The 17233-nt window shown below is 48.1% G+C and overlaps 1 protein-coding gene across 1 annotated transcript in view; it reads left to right on the top strand.

Moving 5' to 3' along the window:
• The first annotated feature begins 2124 nt into the window (after positions 1-2124).
• FKBP9 (FKBP prolyl isomerase 9) overlaps positions 2125-17233 on the top strand; it is a 33374-nt gene continuing 18265 nt past the window's right edge. The window contains exons 1-5 of the mRNA XM_037126469.2: positions 2125-2549; positions 11217-11362; positions 11765-11954; positions 12599-12744; positions 16740-16929. Coding sequence (XP_036982364.2) covers positions 2125-2549; positions 11217-11362; positions 11765-11954; positions 12599-12744; positions 16740-16929 — 1097 coding nt within the window. The remainder of the gene's footprint in view (positions 2550-11216; positions 11363-11764; positions 11955-12598; positions 12745-16739; positions 16930-17233) is intronic.

Below are 17233 nucleotides of genomic sequence, written 5' to 3'. Positions count from 1 at the left end.
GAGATGAATCTAAGTGGCTCCCATTGAATAGGCTGGGCTGGGACAGTTCTGCTCCTCCTAGGACAGCTTTATTGCTGGTCAAGATATGCTCCTAATGTAAAAGAAAAGAAGAAAAACATAAAAAGAAGAAAAAAACAACAGTCTTCAACCACAACCTGTGACCCTACAGCAAGCAAGCAAAAAAGCTGAAAACTTTGGGATATACTTCTACACAGAAACTAATTGAGTTCTTCACACTTGCAGTTGAGTCTTAACTGATTCAAATATCTGCTTAACACAATGATTTTATGTCTTAGCAGAAAGACCCAGGGATTGATAATTCCATTTTAGCAGGTATTTTAGTCAAGACTCTTTTGAAAATAGAAAACCGAAATTCAAATCAAACTGTTTTAAGGAAAAAAATAAAGGCATTTATTGTCTCATATGTGTGATGTCATGGGGTAAAGCTTCAGGAATGGCTGGATCTAGGTGCTGAAATGTTAGAGTCAGCAATTTCTCTTTCTCTCAGCTGCACTTTCCTTTGTATTGCCTCATTCTGATAGAGGTTCTCTCATTTTGGGGGCAAAGATGGCAAAAACTTAGCAGCCCCAGCTGGTAGAAACTTTTCTGAGCCCCATGTATTATATTCACTGGCTTAGCAAGGGTCATGTAGTTGTCATGGAAACGATCACTGTAGTCAGGGAGAAGCGACAGTTGGACTAGCCAAACCTATGCTATGTGCCCACCCTAATTCCCAGGGGTGGGATTGGCTTTACCCAAGCCATATAGACTAACAGCATTAATAGGGTGAATTATATTAATAGGCTTTCTATTTCAATAGAATAAGCTCTAATAGGAACAGTGAACACTTCTTTAGTGCTACATGAAGTTTCTCATTGGATTCTGGGATTGAATAAGATCTGTACTAATCTTATATCATCATGTTTTATCTTCATCTTACAGGGGAAACTTACCTTGCTGAAGGTCATTTAGGTAGTCCGTATGTGATATGTATTATTCCTTCGATAAACTGTTGAATTCAGTTTGCTCATGTTTTATTTAGTATTCTGCATTAGATTGGTGCCCAGTTTCTCTCTCTCGCTGTTATTGCCACATTTCAGTATCAGGTCTGTTTGCATCTGCCCACCCTGAGAAAGAAGATACTTACTAAGCAGGGCTCCTGGTGGATAACTGAGCTGGAATTGGAAAAACAGAGCCTAGCATAGCAGCCTGTTCCTACCCAGGGGCCTCTCATGCAAACTAAATTTCAGGGAGAAGCCTGAACTGGATGAGTTGTCTGCATCGTGCTCCTGCCTTCTGAGCCAGGTCCTGGGCAGAGCAAAGTGGAGCGTGGCACAGTGGAGAGGACCAGAGCAGAGCTGTCTAGCTGGAGAGGGGCCTCACTCAGGGCCAGGCCCGGGGAGGTGTCTCACAGCTGTGCTCCTCGTAATTGAGCTGTAATACTCTTGAGCTGTTCCACAGCTGCGCTGTTCTCACAGCCACGCTGTATTTCTGAGCTAAATGCACTGAACTACTCCAGTGAATTTCTTGGGGCATCTGAGTCTATTGTGAAGTCATGTGTGTGAGAGCGTGTGGGATGTTTGCTGATAAGTCAGCTGGCAGTTCGTCTCATGGCTTGGGGAACACTCACAGCCAGCCATTTAAACCTTTCCTGGGTGCAACTGTTAAGGCGGGGTCTGGCAGCACGGGCCTCTCCCTTTCTAAGTATTAAAAGAAATTCCTGACAAAAAGTCCTGAAGAATGGTTTCAGTCTTTTTCAATGTAGAATCCATCCTTGTAACTAAGTTAAAAAAAAAAAAATCTAAGTTTCTCTCCCTCCCCAAAGCAGCAAGGGGTAATTGGATCCGCAGCCACGTAGGGGCCTCTCTTGGTTCTAAATCCGGAGTCTCCAGGGACAGGCGGAGACCGGCGGGTCTGCTTAGGCGTTAAACGCTTTTTTCTTCCAACTTTGGGCCCCTGCCCAGTCCCGATGAGTGCACGATTTCTCCCGCGGGGACGGATTTCCTCAGTTGCCGCCCTCCCTCTTCCCAGGGCGGGCCAGCGGGTCCGAGGGCTGGGCTAGGCGGCGGTGCGGCGCGCAGCCGGCCCGCCCCACACGGGGCCGCAGCTCCTCCCCTCGCTCGGATGTGGCCGGGGGCGGGGGACGAGGGCGAGGGGGTGGTGGCTGCGGTCCGGGGAGGGCCGGGAGTCTTTTCCACGTTAGCAAACGCGGCTGCTTCCAGGCCCGACCCGCGCACCGCCGGAGCTCCGCGTGCCCTCGCCCGCTCCGTGCTCGCCACCCCCCCGCCCCGCCTGCTCCTTTCCTCGCTGCCCCCGATGGCGTTCAGGGCCCGGGGCTGGCGGCCCCCACCGCCGCCGCTGCTCTTGCTGCTGCTCTGGGTGACCGGGCAGGCAGCACCGGTCGCCGGCCTGGGCCTGGGCTCCGACACGGAGCTGCAGATCGAACAGCGCTTCGTGCCTGACGAGTGCCCGCGCACCGTGCGAAGCGGTGACTTCGTGCGCTACCACTACGTGGGAACGTTCCCCGACGGTCAGAAGTTCGACTCCAGGTACCGCGCCCCGAGCGCCCCCTGAGCTCTCCCGCTTCCCGCTCTCCGGACGGGCCTTTCCCTCCCGATGGACCTCCCCCAGCTCCGCCCCGCGCCTCCCGCGCGCCTCCCTCTCCCTCCTCCAATTCGGGCGCTCGAGGACCCTAAACCATTAGGCTGCCGAGAGAGCCTCCCTGCCCTCATGCTCCCAGGGTCCTCTCACCCAGGACTGGAATCTTGGAGAAGACCTTGCGAGACACAGTTGGGACGAGGCACGCCCTCCCTCTGCACCCTGCACATTTACATACGCGAAATCTACGTGCGACAGCCACTCCTCGGGTCGACCCACAGGGTCCACGTGGACGTGCGCCTGCCGCCCCTTCCCGGTTCCTTCTCGCAGGCACCTTCCTGCAGACGATGCGCGGCCGTTTATGGAGCTATTACAACGTGCCAGAGTAGTTCTAAGTGCTTTCCGTATAAGAAACTCATTTAATTCTTACAACTTGAGGCCACTGAGGCTAGGAAACTCGTTTAAGTGGAGTCAGGTTGAAACCCGGACAATCCAAGTCCAGAGTCTGTGCGACTAAGTACCACTACCTCCCTCTGGCCTTAGAAAACCTCCCTTAGGTGGGAGGTAGTTCGGAGCAGGCCTTGCACCCTGCCCACGATTCCTTCCCCTAAACCAAGATCACAGCCCCTCTGCCTCACTTCACTCCAGTTTAGCTTCCTGGGTTAACAGGCCTCTTTTGGCTCCAGCTCTAGGCCGTCCTCCCCAAGACTTTGTCAACCACCCAGGTGCGGGCCATCTGAGCAGGCTCCGAGAACTGTTGAGTCTCTGCTCTGCCCTAGGCTGGGCTAGGCTCCTTAGTGAAGTTATCTGTTGAAAAATGCTCTTACCGCCCTGGTTGGTGTGGCCCAGTTGGTTGGAGCGTTCTCCGGTACACCAAAAGTTCTCCGGTTCAATTCCCCATCAGGATACATACCCAAGTTGCAGGTTTGATCCCCAGTCGAGGCCCCTACAAGAGGGCAGCCAATCTATGTTTCTCTCTCTCTCCCTCTCCCTTCTTCTGTTCCTAAGAGCAATGAAAAAATGTCATCTGAGGATTTTAAAAAATGCTCTCCTTTTGCCCTTTTTGAAATGACAGTGTGTGAATCTATAAAAGCTGTTTAGCCTACCAGGGGGCGCACATTAAGTGCTTAGAAATGCTCATTCTTACTATTGTTTCAATCACTTCTTTCTTTGGAGATATAATTCACATGCTATAATTCGCCCATGTAAAGTGTGCAATTCAGTGGTTTTCAGTGCAGTGACAGAGTTGTACAATCATCATAACTCTCTAATTCCAGAACATTTTCATCACTCCAAAAAAGAAAAGCTGGACCCCTTAGCAGTCAGTTACTCCCTTACCCTCCAGCCGTAGGTAGCCATTCATTTACTCCTCGTCTCTTAGTGGCTTTATTTCTGGCTTCTTTTGCTTCATGTTTTCAAGGTTTGTAGCTATAGCATGTATCATCACTACTTCATTCATTTTTATGGGTGTATATTTCATTATAGGGCTATAGGGCTATGCCCCGTTTTGCTTATCCGCCAGTTGGCGGGCTTTTGGGTTGATAACACTCTTTGGCTGTTATGAATGATGAGGTGTGAACATTCGCGTACAAGGTTTTGTGTGGATGTATGTTCTCATTTCTTTTGCATGTATGCCTAGGAGTGCAATTGCTGGGTCCTTATGGTGACCATATTTAACTTTTTGAAGACTTGCCAAGCTATTTTCCTATGCGGCTGTCCCATTTTACATTACCACCAGCCATGCATGAGGGTTCCAATTTCTCCACATTCTCCCAACGCTTGTAATTGTCAGTGTTTTTACTTATGGCTGTCCTAGGTGAGCGTGAAGTGGAATCTCACTGTGGTTTTTTAAGTGGCATTTCCCTAATGGCTGCTGATGCTGAGCATGTTTTCATGTGTTTATTGACCATATGTGTGTCTTCTTTCATTTGCTTCTTCAGTTAGAAATAGGGAAGAGTTTCCTGCTCGTGCTGATGGTATTTAGGAATGCCCACTGGAACAAGTTGTCTGGTACTTTCTACCCTGCAGGCACAGCAGCCCCTCTGAGACAGTGTGGGCCAGTGGAGAGAACAGAGAGGAGTGACCACCTGTTCAGCAAACGTGTGTGCGGTGTCTGCCCCTGCCGCTAATAGTTCAGGTAGTTACCTACTGTGATAAGCACAGAAAACGTAGTGGCACACTTCTGCTTCTCACACAGAGATCACATACAGTTTTTACCACATGTCTTATAACTCATTGGACTTCAGATAAGTTCATTTAACCTTCTAAGACAGTGAGGTAGATACCTCATTATGAATGAAGCAACTGAGGCTCAGAAAGTTCATGTAATTTGCTCAGGGTGGCCAGCTGCTGAGTGGTGGAGTGGGGCTTTGAACCGAGGCATTTCAGTGCCGGAGTCTATGGTCTACCACATGCACGGTGGAAGACAAGCATGGAGCTGGGGAAACACACAGAAGGCCTAACCAACTGTGTGTCCGTCTGGTGTGGGGGGATGGGGTCAGGATGGAATTGCAGAGATATGACCTGAGAGGATTACAGTTTACAGGGAGATGCTGAGGGGTGAGGGTTGCCGGCAGCGGAGGACGTAGCTGGTAGGGGAGAAGCGTAGTAGAGGCCCGGAAGTGGGAGCATTGTGTAGGGGGACATTCAGACTCTCCAGTGTGGCCTGAGCTTGGAGTGGGGACATGGCAGTGACCGGGGGCAATACAAGGACCAGTGAGAGGAGGCTGGGGAGGAAGGCTGGGCCAGCTTTAGAGGGATGTTGCTTGCTTGGGTATATGGAGTTTGGACTTTGTCTAAGGACAATGGAAAACCCTTGAAGAATTTTAATCCAGGCAGTGAGGGACCAGACTTGTATTTTACAAAGGTCCCTGTGGCTCCAGTGTAGACAGTGGTTGGAAGTGGTAGGTCCCTTCACTGATGTGAGTTTTTCTCTGGGGTCCCCATTTCCTTTGGGAGTGAATTGATGAAGTACCAGGGTGTGACTTTGCCATTCCTGCTCAAAGATCTTGAGCGAGGTGAACTGGAAGGTGTTTGGACTTTGGCTGCGGATTTGGAGATCTTGCCCTGAAGGAAACAATGGCTGTCACCCTGTCTAGAGTCATAAACCTCAGAGGGCCTTTCTTTCCACAGAGCTTTCTTCCTGCCTCTCTGCCTGGTGCTTGGGAGCAGTTCGTATCGTTTTAGCTGTTGGGCATTTGCAGTTGCCAGGAGGTCCAGCCCTTCAGCCCTTGGCCAGTAGCTGGAACATGGCTTGGTTTCATTCGGAGCCGAGTGGGCACTTTAACATGCTCCTGCGGCTGCCACCGCACACCGAGGGAGAAGACGCCAGCTCCCGCCTGCAGGGTCTGCCGGCTCCTGCTCTCTGGCTCCAGGTCTCGGAGCACCTTGTCAGCCACTCCTGTCCTGAGACAGCTGTTAGGATTTTGTAGCATTCCTAGCAACCCCCTAGAAGGGGATGATCTCTTTGTTTGCTCTGATTGCCTCCCAGGGACTGATATTTAATGCACTCCTATTGTCTTTAGCTGGCAACCAAGCTAGCATCTGGCCAGTTCATCCCAAGCCTCCAGGCTCCCTCCTTCCCCTCCCTGAAAGGGGAGCTCCTGCAGACTTCCACACCACATACATGGTCTCGTGGGTCTAACAACGCTAGCTGCCGTCTGTTTCAGGTCCATACTCCCAGGAAAGCATCTGATTGGTCCAGTCTGGGTCAGGGGCCCACCCTGGTGGGGGGCAAGGGAAGGGGTGGCAAGTCTCACGGTGTCTGCAGGCCTGGTCCTCAGAGAGGAGCCAGTGGGCAGGGTAGCTCCCTGGATGGTAAGTTTTAAGTGCTTTCTGCACAATAATGTAAGAAAATGGTAATTATGTGATGTGATGGATATGTTAATTAGCTTATGGCAATAATCTTATACTGTATACATAGATCAAAACATCCAATCGTACATACAATTATTCGTCAATTATACTTCAGTAAAAACGGGGGTAGTAGTGTGTCCAGGTTTTTTTTTTGGTCTAGAACTCGCATTTAGAGTGAGCTGACTTTTCCTTCAGTTCTCACTGTAGGGCAGTTTCCTGCCCCCTGTGTAATGGCTATTCTATTGTTTCTGGATTTGAGATCAGAATAATCTCAGCAACATGTATACATGTATGTCATGTTTGCAGAAGGTTTAAAAGTTAATTTAGTTTTAAAAAGGAATACATGTGGTAATTAAACACCAGTTAAATAATTCCATAAAGCTTAAAATTATAGTCGCCAAGTTGCTAGGAGTGGGGAGGGGGCCCGGCGTGGGGTGTAGCTGTTTGAGTGCAGATTCACCAGCTCCCAGCTTCCTTCTGCCCTGACGCCTTCCAGCCTGCAGGCCCTGCGAGGCACACAGAGGGTGCTTGGCCACATCCCCTTTGCGTACATCAAGATTCTGTGTCTTCCCTTCTAGGTCAGTTCCCGCTGCTCCATTCCCTTTCCACCTTCCAGAATGTTGTTGCCATCTCTTCACAGCAACGGTCTCATTTCCTCCTTGTTTCAAAAGAGGAACTTAGGAGCTTGGGGAAGGAATGGGCTTTGGGGGCCGAGAGAGGGAATGTGTTCAGTTTGCCATGTGTTCTTCAAAAGGTTCATCCTCATTGCAGGTTGAAACTTACGCTTAGAAATGAGGCCACGGTATTTATGCTTTACGAATACAGCCCAGGAGTAGTTGTTTGTCCTGGGGAACACGCTACATGGTGATGTGTGCTTCCTGGGATGTCCAACCTGTGGACCATGGGCCACATGTGGCTCAGCCACCTCAGGGTGGCTGCGAATGTGGCCCAACACAAAATTGTAAATTTATTTAAAATGTGATGAGATTTTTGTGCATGTGATTATGCATCGCGGTGTATTTAATGTGTGGCCCAAGACAAGTCTTGTTTTTCCAGTGTGGCCCAGAGATGTCAAAAGGTTGGACACCCCCGGGTGAGGTGAATATGATGGTTTTACATGATGTCTTGAGTCTTATTGGGTTTAGGGCTGCTATTCTCAAAGAGCGCCATTGGAGGGTCCCATAGCCACCTCCTAGCACCCCATGGGGCAGGGGAGGGTAGAAGTGTCAGGGGAAGTGATGGAAGGGTCTACAGCAGAGAATGAGCAGGAGAGAAGGATGAACTGGTGGAGAGGAGAGGGGAATGTTGGAGGTAGTGGATGATTTCCACTTGCCTTTCCAGGTTCACTTTGCCCTGTCCAGTGATACAAGAGGTTTATTTTAGTGACCCCCTTGTCATCTGGCTTCTGATTGGGTTCAGTCAATGGAGCATCAGCAGAAGAAGAACAGAGGGAGGGAGGTGGACAGAGTGGAGCTCTTTATTTCCAGGCTCCCTGTCTGTAGAGTCACTGTGGACCGTGTCCTTAGACCAAAGGTCCTGCCTTAGCTTCTGTCTGGTGCCCTGAGCTACCCCTCCCTGTCTCTGGATCCTTCAGGTCCGTCTGTGACATCAGCACCCCCTACTTGTCCTCAGAGGTACTGAATGTCCCTGTCTTTTCTCTGCACCCTGCACACACACACTTTTGCATACAGCCCCTTTTATAAAACCTTCTTGGAACTGCCTAGTTTGGGCATATCATCTTTTTCCTGCAGGGCCTGACCTGGGATGTCTGCAAAAGGTGTCAGTCCGCCAGATACTGGGATAGGTTGTATAACTGCTCATTCCAGAGCTTCCTTTTCATGACCAGTTCTGGACTGGATGCTGCGCATGAATGTGCGCCAGTTGTAATGATCAGCACAAATTTGCTCAGAACGACTTCATTTTTCCAGATGGTCAGAATTTTCAGCAGTAGGTAAGACTGGTCTTGCATTGTTATCTCACATATGTGAATTATGCATTTTCTTACAGAAGGGTGTTTTTTGTTTTTAGCACTTTGCTCAGGGAGGCATTAGATGAAGAAATTAGTACTGCAAGGCACCAGCAGTTCTTTTTTTATTTTTTAAAAGATTTTATTCGTTTTTTAGAAAGAGAGGAAGGGAGGGAGTAAGGGAGAGAATCATTGATCAGTTGCCTCTCTCATGTGCCCCCTACTGGGGACCTGGCCCATAACTCAGGCAGGCATGTGCCCTGACTGGGAATCAAACTAGCTATCTTTTGGTTTTCAGGCTGGCACTCAATCCACTGAGCCACACCAGCCAGGGTGGCAACAGCAGTTCTTACAAATCATCTAGGGAGGCGCTGTGGCTGGAGGGTAAGAATTGAATGGTCCTGGGTTGTAGCTTTTCTCCCCATTTGGCTAACTGTGTGAGTGTGGGAAATTTTTCACCTCCGAGGAGCCTGAGTTATCAGCGCCTACCCTAAAGTGTTGTATGAGGATCCAGGGAGGTAGTGTATGGAAGAGTCAGTTTGCTACTGATCCCGACGTCGTAAACACTCTCTAAGTAGTAGTTATTATTCAGGGGCCGTGGATGAAAACAGCCTTTGCGTTGGTGCTGAATTTTCAGCCTTTGCATTGGTGCTGTTTGCACATGTTCTGTGTCTGGAGAGCCTCTGAAGCTTTGAGTTCTGGTCCATTATTAACACAAATCTGCCAGTTTGGTGTTTGTACAAGGCATGGTGACCGGGCCACATGGAATTCAAGAGCAGCCATTTGAGGGGGTGGGTGTCTGTCCTCCGGAGGTGGGGGGTGGAGGTGTAAAGCCAGCTAGGGTACAAGCTGAGCATGTTCTTTTGTCCTCTGGCTTGTTGGCCCTAACTTTGAATCTTGCTTTCTGTTCACTGACCTTGGAGAAAGGAAGGCTATTAAAATGGGCCGTAAAACTGGGAGGACAAAGGGAAGAGGGGGGGTTGGGTGTGCGGAAGCTGCCCTGGTCGGTCCTGATGGGGACTGTGCTGTTTTCCTGAGTATTTTTTAGAGGAAATGAATAAAGGGTGGATAACCAAGTGAAGGGCAGTGCATCCTAATGAGGTAAATTCCAACATTTTAGTACACAGATATTGCATGATCATTTTGAAAATTAAGAGAGAATGAAAGAGAAAACAAATTAAATCACCTGAAATCTACTTATAGATTATCATTGATAATATTTTCCTGTGTCACCTCATGGATTTTTTCATGTGCATCTATATAAAAGTAAATTCAAAGTGGGATTATTTTTTAAAAGATTTTATTTATTTATCTTTAGAGGGGAAGGGAAGGAGAGAGGGAGAGAAATATCACTGGATGATTGCTTCTTGTGTGTTCCCTGCTGGGAACTGGCCTGCAACCCAGGCATGTGCCCTGACTGGGAATTGAACCTTGATTGTTTGGTTCGTAGGCCTGCACTCAATCCACTGAGCTACACCGGCCAGGGCTAAAGTGGAATTATTTTCTATCGTGGTGCTGTAACCTACACTTTTTTCTGGGCCAGCAAATAAAAATCTGCTTTCTTTCAATTTTTTCATTGGTGTGTAATTGAGATATAGCCTATTTTGGGTGTACAACATAGTGATTCTATATTTATGGATTGCAAAACGATCACTTACACGGTAAGTGTAGTTAACATCTGTCACCAGGCATGGTTACAAAAATATTTTTCTTGTGATGGGAATTTTTAAGATCTACTTTCTTGGCCACTTACAAATATGAAATACGTGCAAATTATTAACTGTAGACCTCAGGCTGTGTATCACATCCCCATAACAGAAGTCTGTTATTTTTAAATGGCTATACACCCTTCATTGTGTGTCCTTGCTTTAAATGCAGCCAGCGCTGTACCCTTGGACTTGAAAGTCATTTCCAGGGTTTTGTTGTTACACATCAAGCCCTGCCGGCGTATTCTGTAGTACACCGTCTGCAACTCTGTGGGTCTCTCTGCCAGATTGTTTTTCATAGCCAACGTCCATGCCTTGCTCATCTTTTACATCCCCCAAGGCACCCAGCAGTCTCCTCTTAGGAGGCAAACCCTTGTTTGCTGAATTCGGCATTGAAGAGGATGAGAGCGTGAGTCCTAGTCACGAGTCCATGGTTTACCTTCCAACCTAATGCCCTTACCAGTCAGCCTTTAAACCCCGTATATTACTGATTTCAAGGCTACATCGGACTTTCTATTACCTATACTAGTTACATAACATTGGAATGACCCTTAGGTTTTCAGAGCACTTTTCATGTTATTATGTTATACAGATCTTGGGATGGCTACAATGAATGACTCCTTTTTTGGTTTGTTTTGTTTTTTGCAGTGAAGAAACAGGCTAAGAGTCTGTGTACCCTTTACGCTACCCCACGCTGCCTCTTGTTTGACTTATTGACTTAAAGAGAAGAACTGTATCTTAACCTGGGCATTAGTATGTAGGGTGTTGCTTTTAGGGACCAATCACACAGCAATGGAGTAAACTGTATCTTTTGTAGAATATTGGTAGCTGTTTTGCAAAATACACTTAATATATATTGGGGGGGAGAGTCATGCCGATGTTCTCTAACTAGGTCTGTGGGCTGTGTTCACAGCAATTAAAAAATTCCACCCTGCAAGAACTCTCCCTGGGCCCGGAGCTTCTCTGCGGGCTGTCTGTCTGTCCTGCAGTGCCCTCACTCTGGCCATGGGTGCGTTTTCACAGGTTGGTTTCACTGAGGGGGTGGTTAGTGACACTTTTCATTCTTTCTCCCTGCCTTTTCGGGCCATCAGCTATGACAGAGACTCCACTTTCAACGTGTTTGTGGGGAAGGGACAGCTGATCGCGGGGATGGACCAAGCTCTGGTTGGGATGTGCGTGAACGAGAGGCGCTTTGTGAAGATCCCCCCGAAGCTGGCTTACGGCAGTGAAGGCGTTTGTAAGTTTTCATTCCGTGCTCGTAAACACATGTGCAGAAACCACCAGAACATTTGCAGGCTGGTCGGTCAGGCCGACTGGAGAATCTTTGGAAGGTTCAGATTGGGAAAAATAAGCAGTGAACACACACAGAGCTAAAAGTTCTTTCTGTCTTAGGTTTATTTCTTCTAGCTAGGAAAGAAGGTGGTATTGACATGGGGGTAGTGAATGTTACCCTTGTTGAGAGAAAAATCTTGTTTTTCTCCTTTTCTTCAATTTCATTTAGTGGCAGGGGGTGGAAGGGGGGAGTATGGCTCATTTTGGAATTGGATGCCAGCGTCTTCCTGAGCCCTTGGCAGGATCCTAGATGTTTACGTGGCCCGAAAGGCAGGAGCTTCTCAGTGTGAGCTTTCTTTATTTCTAGCTGGCGTGATCCCCCCAAATTCAGTGCTGCACTTTGATGTCCTTCTGATGGATATTTGGAACTCTGAAGATCAGGTTCATATCCACACCTACTTCAAGCCCCCGAGTTGCCCCCGGACCATCCAGGTGTCTGATTTTGTAAGGTACCACTACAATGGGACGTTCCTGGACGGGACGCTGTTCGACTCCAGGTAAGGCCCACCCTCCTGCTGCTTTCCGTGAAACGCCCCCGAGCTCCTCTGTCTCACCTGCTTTTCATGCCCCCGGAGAAACCTGAAAACAGACCCTTTCCATCTCTCGCTGGCATCAACTTCTCTGCTTGAGGCTTTTGGGTGATACTTTGTGCTCTGTGGTACCAGAGTCAAAATTGTAGTACATCTCAGAGACACCTGAGAGCAATGTTCACCTAAATTAACAGTATTTTCAGATCTCGTGAAATGAAGGGCCCTCTTACCAAGTAGTTCAGGCATTTTTGGTTCATTTTTGTAGTTTCCCCATGCAAGGAGGAGGGTGAAGGCCGAATGTACATGAAGCGGTGGAGAAGCGTGGGCATGAGGTGCTAAGCTGGGGACAGGGAGCCCTTTCCTCTCTGCCGGCATCTTTGGTGAGACAGAAGAACAGGCCTACTTTTGTGAACTACTGTGGCTTCATTACACACTTTGATAAGTTTGAGGACATCTGCTCAGTGATTGGAAGCAAAGATTTACGTAGGCTGGTCTCCAGGGATGGGGGTGGGTTCTTTGTTAACTGAGTTGTGGGTAACAAACACCCTATGAGGGGTGAGTGGCAAACGTCCTCATGGTATGGGACTTCCCTCTTTCTCCTTGGTTTTCAGTCATAATCGCATGAAAACGTACGACACGTATGTGGGAATCGGCTGGCTGATCCCTGGCATGGACAAAGGGCTGCTGGGGATGTGTGTGGGGGAGAAGCGCATCATCACCATCCCGCCCTTCCTGGCCTACGGTGAAGACGGGGACGGTGAGTCCTTCTCACTCTTCAAGCCGCGCCCAGTGGTCTCCGTTTTTATTGCCGAAATGATGTCAACTTGCTCTGTGAAATCCCCAGACCTTTCAGTCTAGATCAGCAGTTTTCAGCCACAAGAATTTTCGAAACAGGCAATACTTGGCTATTCAGTCAAGGGGCACTGACCTCTTTTCCCTTAGACTGTCAGATAAAAAAGTGACCACGGCCGACACAACAGTAGTAGTCCAGTGTGAACGCCCTGTCTTGAACCATAAATATAGGTCAGATAGTAGAGTTGCATCTTATTGGTCACGCTGCATAATAAGGTTATGTCTGGTTAATTCTTGGTACCAATGATCCTCATATACAAGTCTAGGCACATCATTTTTTTAAAACGTCACTTTGGAGCAAAAAGGTAGGTAATTGTTACTCTTGGTTTTTGTAAATCAATCAAAATTATGCCTGTTTTTTTTTAGATCAGCAAAATAATGTATTTTTTGGTGGGCCGCAGAAGTTTACTCATTAGTTGAGGTGTGCCAAAAGACAAAAAAGTCTGAAAATCATTGGTCAGACTTGCGTTGGCCAGCACGGCAGCCGTTAGGTCCGTGTGGCCGTATACACCTTGGAGTGCTACTGTGCTGGGTGGGGTGGACACCGAGCACTTCCACAGGGTACAGTGCTGTGCGGGACACGCTAAGTCTAGGTCACCTGCTGCCTGATGACTGCAGGACGGCATCTCTACTGGTTCACGGTCACTGGCGTTCACCGTCTCCCACTGCCTCGTAATCTATAACCTTGGGCATCAGGCTCTGTAGCCCGTTTTCCCCATCTGTGAAGTATTTGAACTAGACAGTCTGAAGACTGTAGATGTCAAAGTAGAAATTTGGCATTTGATGCCAGAATTGCCACTGTTTCCCCAGATTTGTACCTCCATTTCCAGAATGATGAGTTTCACCTGGGATATTAACTCTGTGGGGACAAATGCAAAGATATTTACTGTTAAAAAAATTAAAAACAGAATATTGGCATAAATAGGATTACTCAGTTACTCGTATTTTGAAGTTAGGCACATTGAATCGGACTGATAGGCTGATAGAACAAAGAGACATCTGGGCATTTGAACAAGCAGTTACATATGGAGTTAAGGATAGAAATGAGGGGGTGGGCAGGGCAGGAGTGAGTGGTGGGGAGACATGAGGACAACTGTAATTGAACAACAATAAAAAAAGAGTAGGAATGAAAACCGGGTGCTGTTAAGGAATTTTGCCGACAGTGCTACCCAACTTCTAATAACCTCCTAATACAATGTTTTCCAAGACACAGAGCTGGAGGAGAGTGGAACCTGAGTGGGTGGGGCTCAGCCTTCTCCCCTTCCCTCCACTTTTATATAGTTACGTGCTGGGGACCTGCAGATGGTGTCTTTAAGAACTGGGGTGGGGGTGGGGGTGTTCCCTGCTGAAAGAAAAGTTCAAGAATGATTTCTGTAAATATGTCTCACTTCTCCCTTTCCCGAGATGTGTTTTTATTCTTGTCAGTGCTCCAGGGGTCTCCTCCTTGCCCAGTGGACATTCATTCACCTGGGCTCCTGAATTCTTTTGACGTCCATCATCCACATGCACCCGGCATATATGATAAAACTAGATGCCCAGCCTATTGTGAGGAATATTACTTATTTATTTTAAATAATTAATAATTTAAATATTTAAAATAAATAGTTTATTTAACATAGTTACCTTTTAAATACTTTATACCGTAATACTGTACTGAGCTATCCAGGTATCCCTTTGAGTAGGTGAATTGTATGGTATGGGAATTATAACTCAATAAAGTTGTTAAAAATAGTCAATTAGTACACGATAATGCCAGGAAAATGTAAACCCTGGGGTGACTTTTAAGGTTTTCTTTTTTTCTTTTAAATGAAAAGATAGAAAAGGGAAGCCTGGTCAAAAGGATGGTATGATGAGACCAGCAGGAATTTAAATCTATAGGAAGGAAGAGACAACACAGGAAAGTGGGAAGGATGAAAATTGTACTGCACACCCCCCCACGTGCACGCCCGCGTTTCAGGGATAGACAGTGCATTCCAGAGGCCGACTCAGCAGCCTGGTGGCGTGGATTTCATCACCTTTGCCCTCGCCCCTCTCGTGGGGGGGAGGGAGGCCGCCAGCTGAAAGAGCACGGGCCTGGCTTACCACGTGGTTCACGTTCCCAGTCCTTTGCACGGTGTAACAAGGGCAAGGAAGAGGGTTGACTCAGTGGTTCATCATTTAACTTCCTTTTGTCCCAAAGTACTGGATTTAGAGTTATTTACTGGTCGATGCTGATCTTTGCGGGGAAAAGCTAGTGCCCAATAATCTCACCCTGTGAATATCACCCTTTGATGTTCGATGTATCCTTCCTGTTAGCAAGATCTAAAAGAGGCAGTACCATCCAGAAGTGAGATAGAAATGATTTGAGGACTAGTTTTATTTTAGATTATGGGTCCCATTTTTTCCTCCTACCTTGGCAAACTTTACTTTTATTTATATCTTGATTTGGAGGCACCTCGAGGATTGAATTTTGCATATTATCTCAAAAACATTGGCTGTGGCTTCCGGAGAACAAGTCTAGGCAGTGTTCTCCAGGACCACACCTGAGCTTTGGAATTTGTGCTTTTCAATAGCTGTGATTTGCGTTTGTACACAGACAGAAACCCACAGAGGTTGCTACTGGGGTTTGCACGTGGGTGCACCCTCACAGCCTTGATTTGCCAGCACAAGTGTAGAAAATAGGGCCACGGTGTTCCTGGGAACCGGCCTGGAGGGGGGACCCCCCCCCCCCCCCGCCGGAGGGGTCTGCCTCGGGCCGGCCTGAAGTGTGTGGGTTCTTGACTTCGGGTAGGAAATATTTCACAACACGAGTCCAGGTGACTTTGAGAGCACATTTATTAGGGGTAGAGGGAGTGAAACAAAGGAAAGACAGGGCAGAAGAAGCGACAGGAGAGAGCCCAGGCGATGCTCTGCTTTGGCTCCCTGGAAAAGTTAGAGGAAGGAGTGAAGGTCACAGAGAGAGAAGTGAGCTAAGGCGGGCTGCTGTTAGCTGACCATGACGTTGGAGAAAAAGGGGGCCCTGGGGACAGGTTTGGGGAGTAAGCCCGGGTGGAATTGCCGCTGCCCACTGCTCCCCAGGCTGCACGTCTCCTTGGGACCCTTAGAGTTCAGGAGGAAATAAAAGGTTTGTGTGTGGGAAGGGACGTGGGTGAGCTCTGGAGTGAGCCACCGCTTACGTCTTCATCCCGAGGGCTTTTTATCTGTTTTTCTGTGGGTGAGAGTCTCAGGGGAGGGTTTCAGCAGAACAGTCATCAATCAGCTTTCCTGGTGTGTTTTTGATATCCCAATGTGTCAAAGTGAGCGCATAGTGGGGTGTGGGAATATTCTTTGGTCTGTTACTGTTTTACTTTTATCTTGGGTCTGTCTGGCTTTTAATGGTGTTTTTGTTATTTGTTCCCCTGACCTCAGCTGGCACAGTGGCATTAACTGGGTCTCTGTTCCCTGTTTCCCAGACCAGAATCAGTGAAGCCATGTATTCTCTGGTCATGGAGGAGAGGTGTAAACCATTTGCCCTTGCGTGTCCTTGGTTAGGGAAGATAAAGTCTTGTGATGCACAGCTGGCTGTAAGTTGCTCAAAATGATTGGCCAGGTTTAATGTTCTCGTCTCAGTTTCTCCATTTCACATGCCCAGGAATTTCCCTAGCTTCTTGCTGTCCTGCCTCACCAGGAGTCTCTCGTGTCAAAAGGGAGCAAAGGGTGCTCCCTTTTCTGAGGATGTCAGGCTTCAAATTACACCTGCCAGCCCATGGTGAGACTCCAGGGGGAACCACCCAAGACGGGGAAGAACATGTGTTTCTTTGGCTTGAAGATGTCAGAGAACGCATTGCCCCATCATGGAGGGGCAGTTACAGAACCAGCTGCGGTTACAGTGCCTCCTGAATCGCTCGTCCTGATTCATGAGCCTCCTCTGCTCCCCTGTAGGGAAGGACATCCCGGGACAGGCATCGCTGGTGTTCGATGTTGCCTTATTGGACCTTCACAACCCCAAGGACGGCATTTCCATTGAGAATAAGGTAGTGCCTGAAACCTGTGAGCGACGAAGCCAGAGTGGGGACTTTCTCCGGTATCATTACAATGGCACGCTGCTGGACGGCACCCTCTTTGATTCCAGGTGAGGACCAGGAGCTGAAGACCGTCAGTGTAGATTTTATTTACTTGTCGAGAGGGGAAGAGAGGGAGAGAAACATTGATGTGTGAGAGATTCTATCATTTGCTTCTCACACGCCCCCAACTGGGGACCTGGCCTGCAACCCAGGGATGTACCCTGACTAGGAATCGAGCCAGTGACCACTGGCGACTTTTTGGTTCGCAGGCTAGTAGTGCTCAATCCACTGAGCCACTCCAGCCAGGGCCAGTTTCTCTTTTCTGATACCGAATTCCTTCAGGGGCTGTTAGAACTGTCTCTTTGGGACCTG

The sequence above is a fragment of the Artibeus jamaicensis genome, unplaced genomic scaffold (assembly GCF_021234435.1).
Source record: "Artibeus jamaicensis isolate MK-2021 breed Jamaican fruit bat unplaced genomic scaffold, CSHL_Jam_final contig_1016, whole genome shotgun sequence".
Classification (NCBI taxonomy): domain Eukaryota; kingdom Metazoa; phylum Chordata; class Mammalia; order Chiroptera; family Phyllostomidae; genus Artibeus; species Artibeus jamaicensis.
Note: the sequence above shows the minus strand (reverse complement) of the source record. Positions and strands in the feature narration are given on the sequence as shown.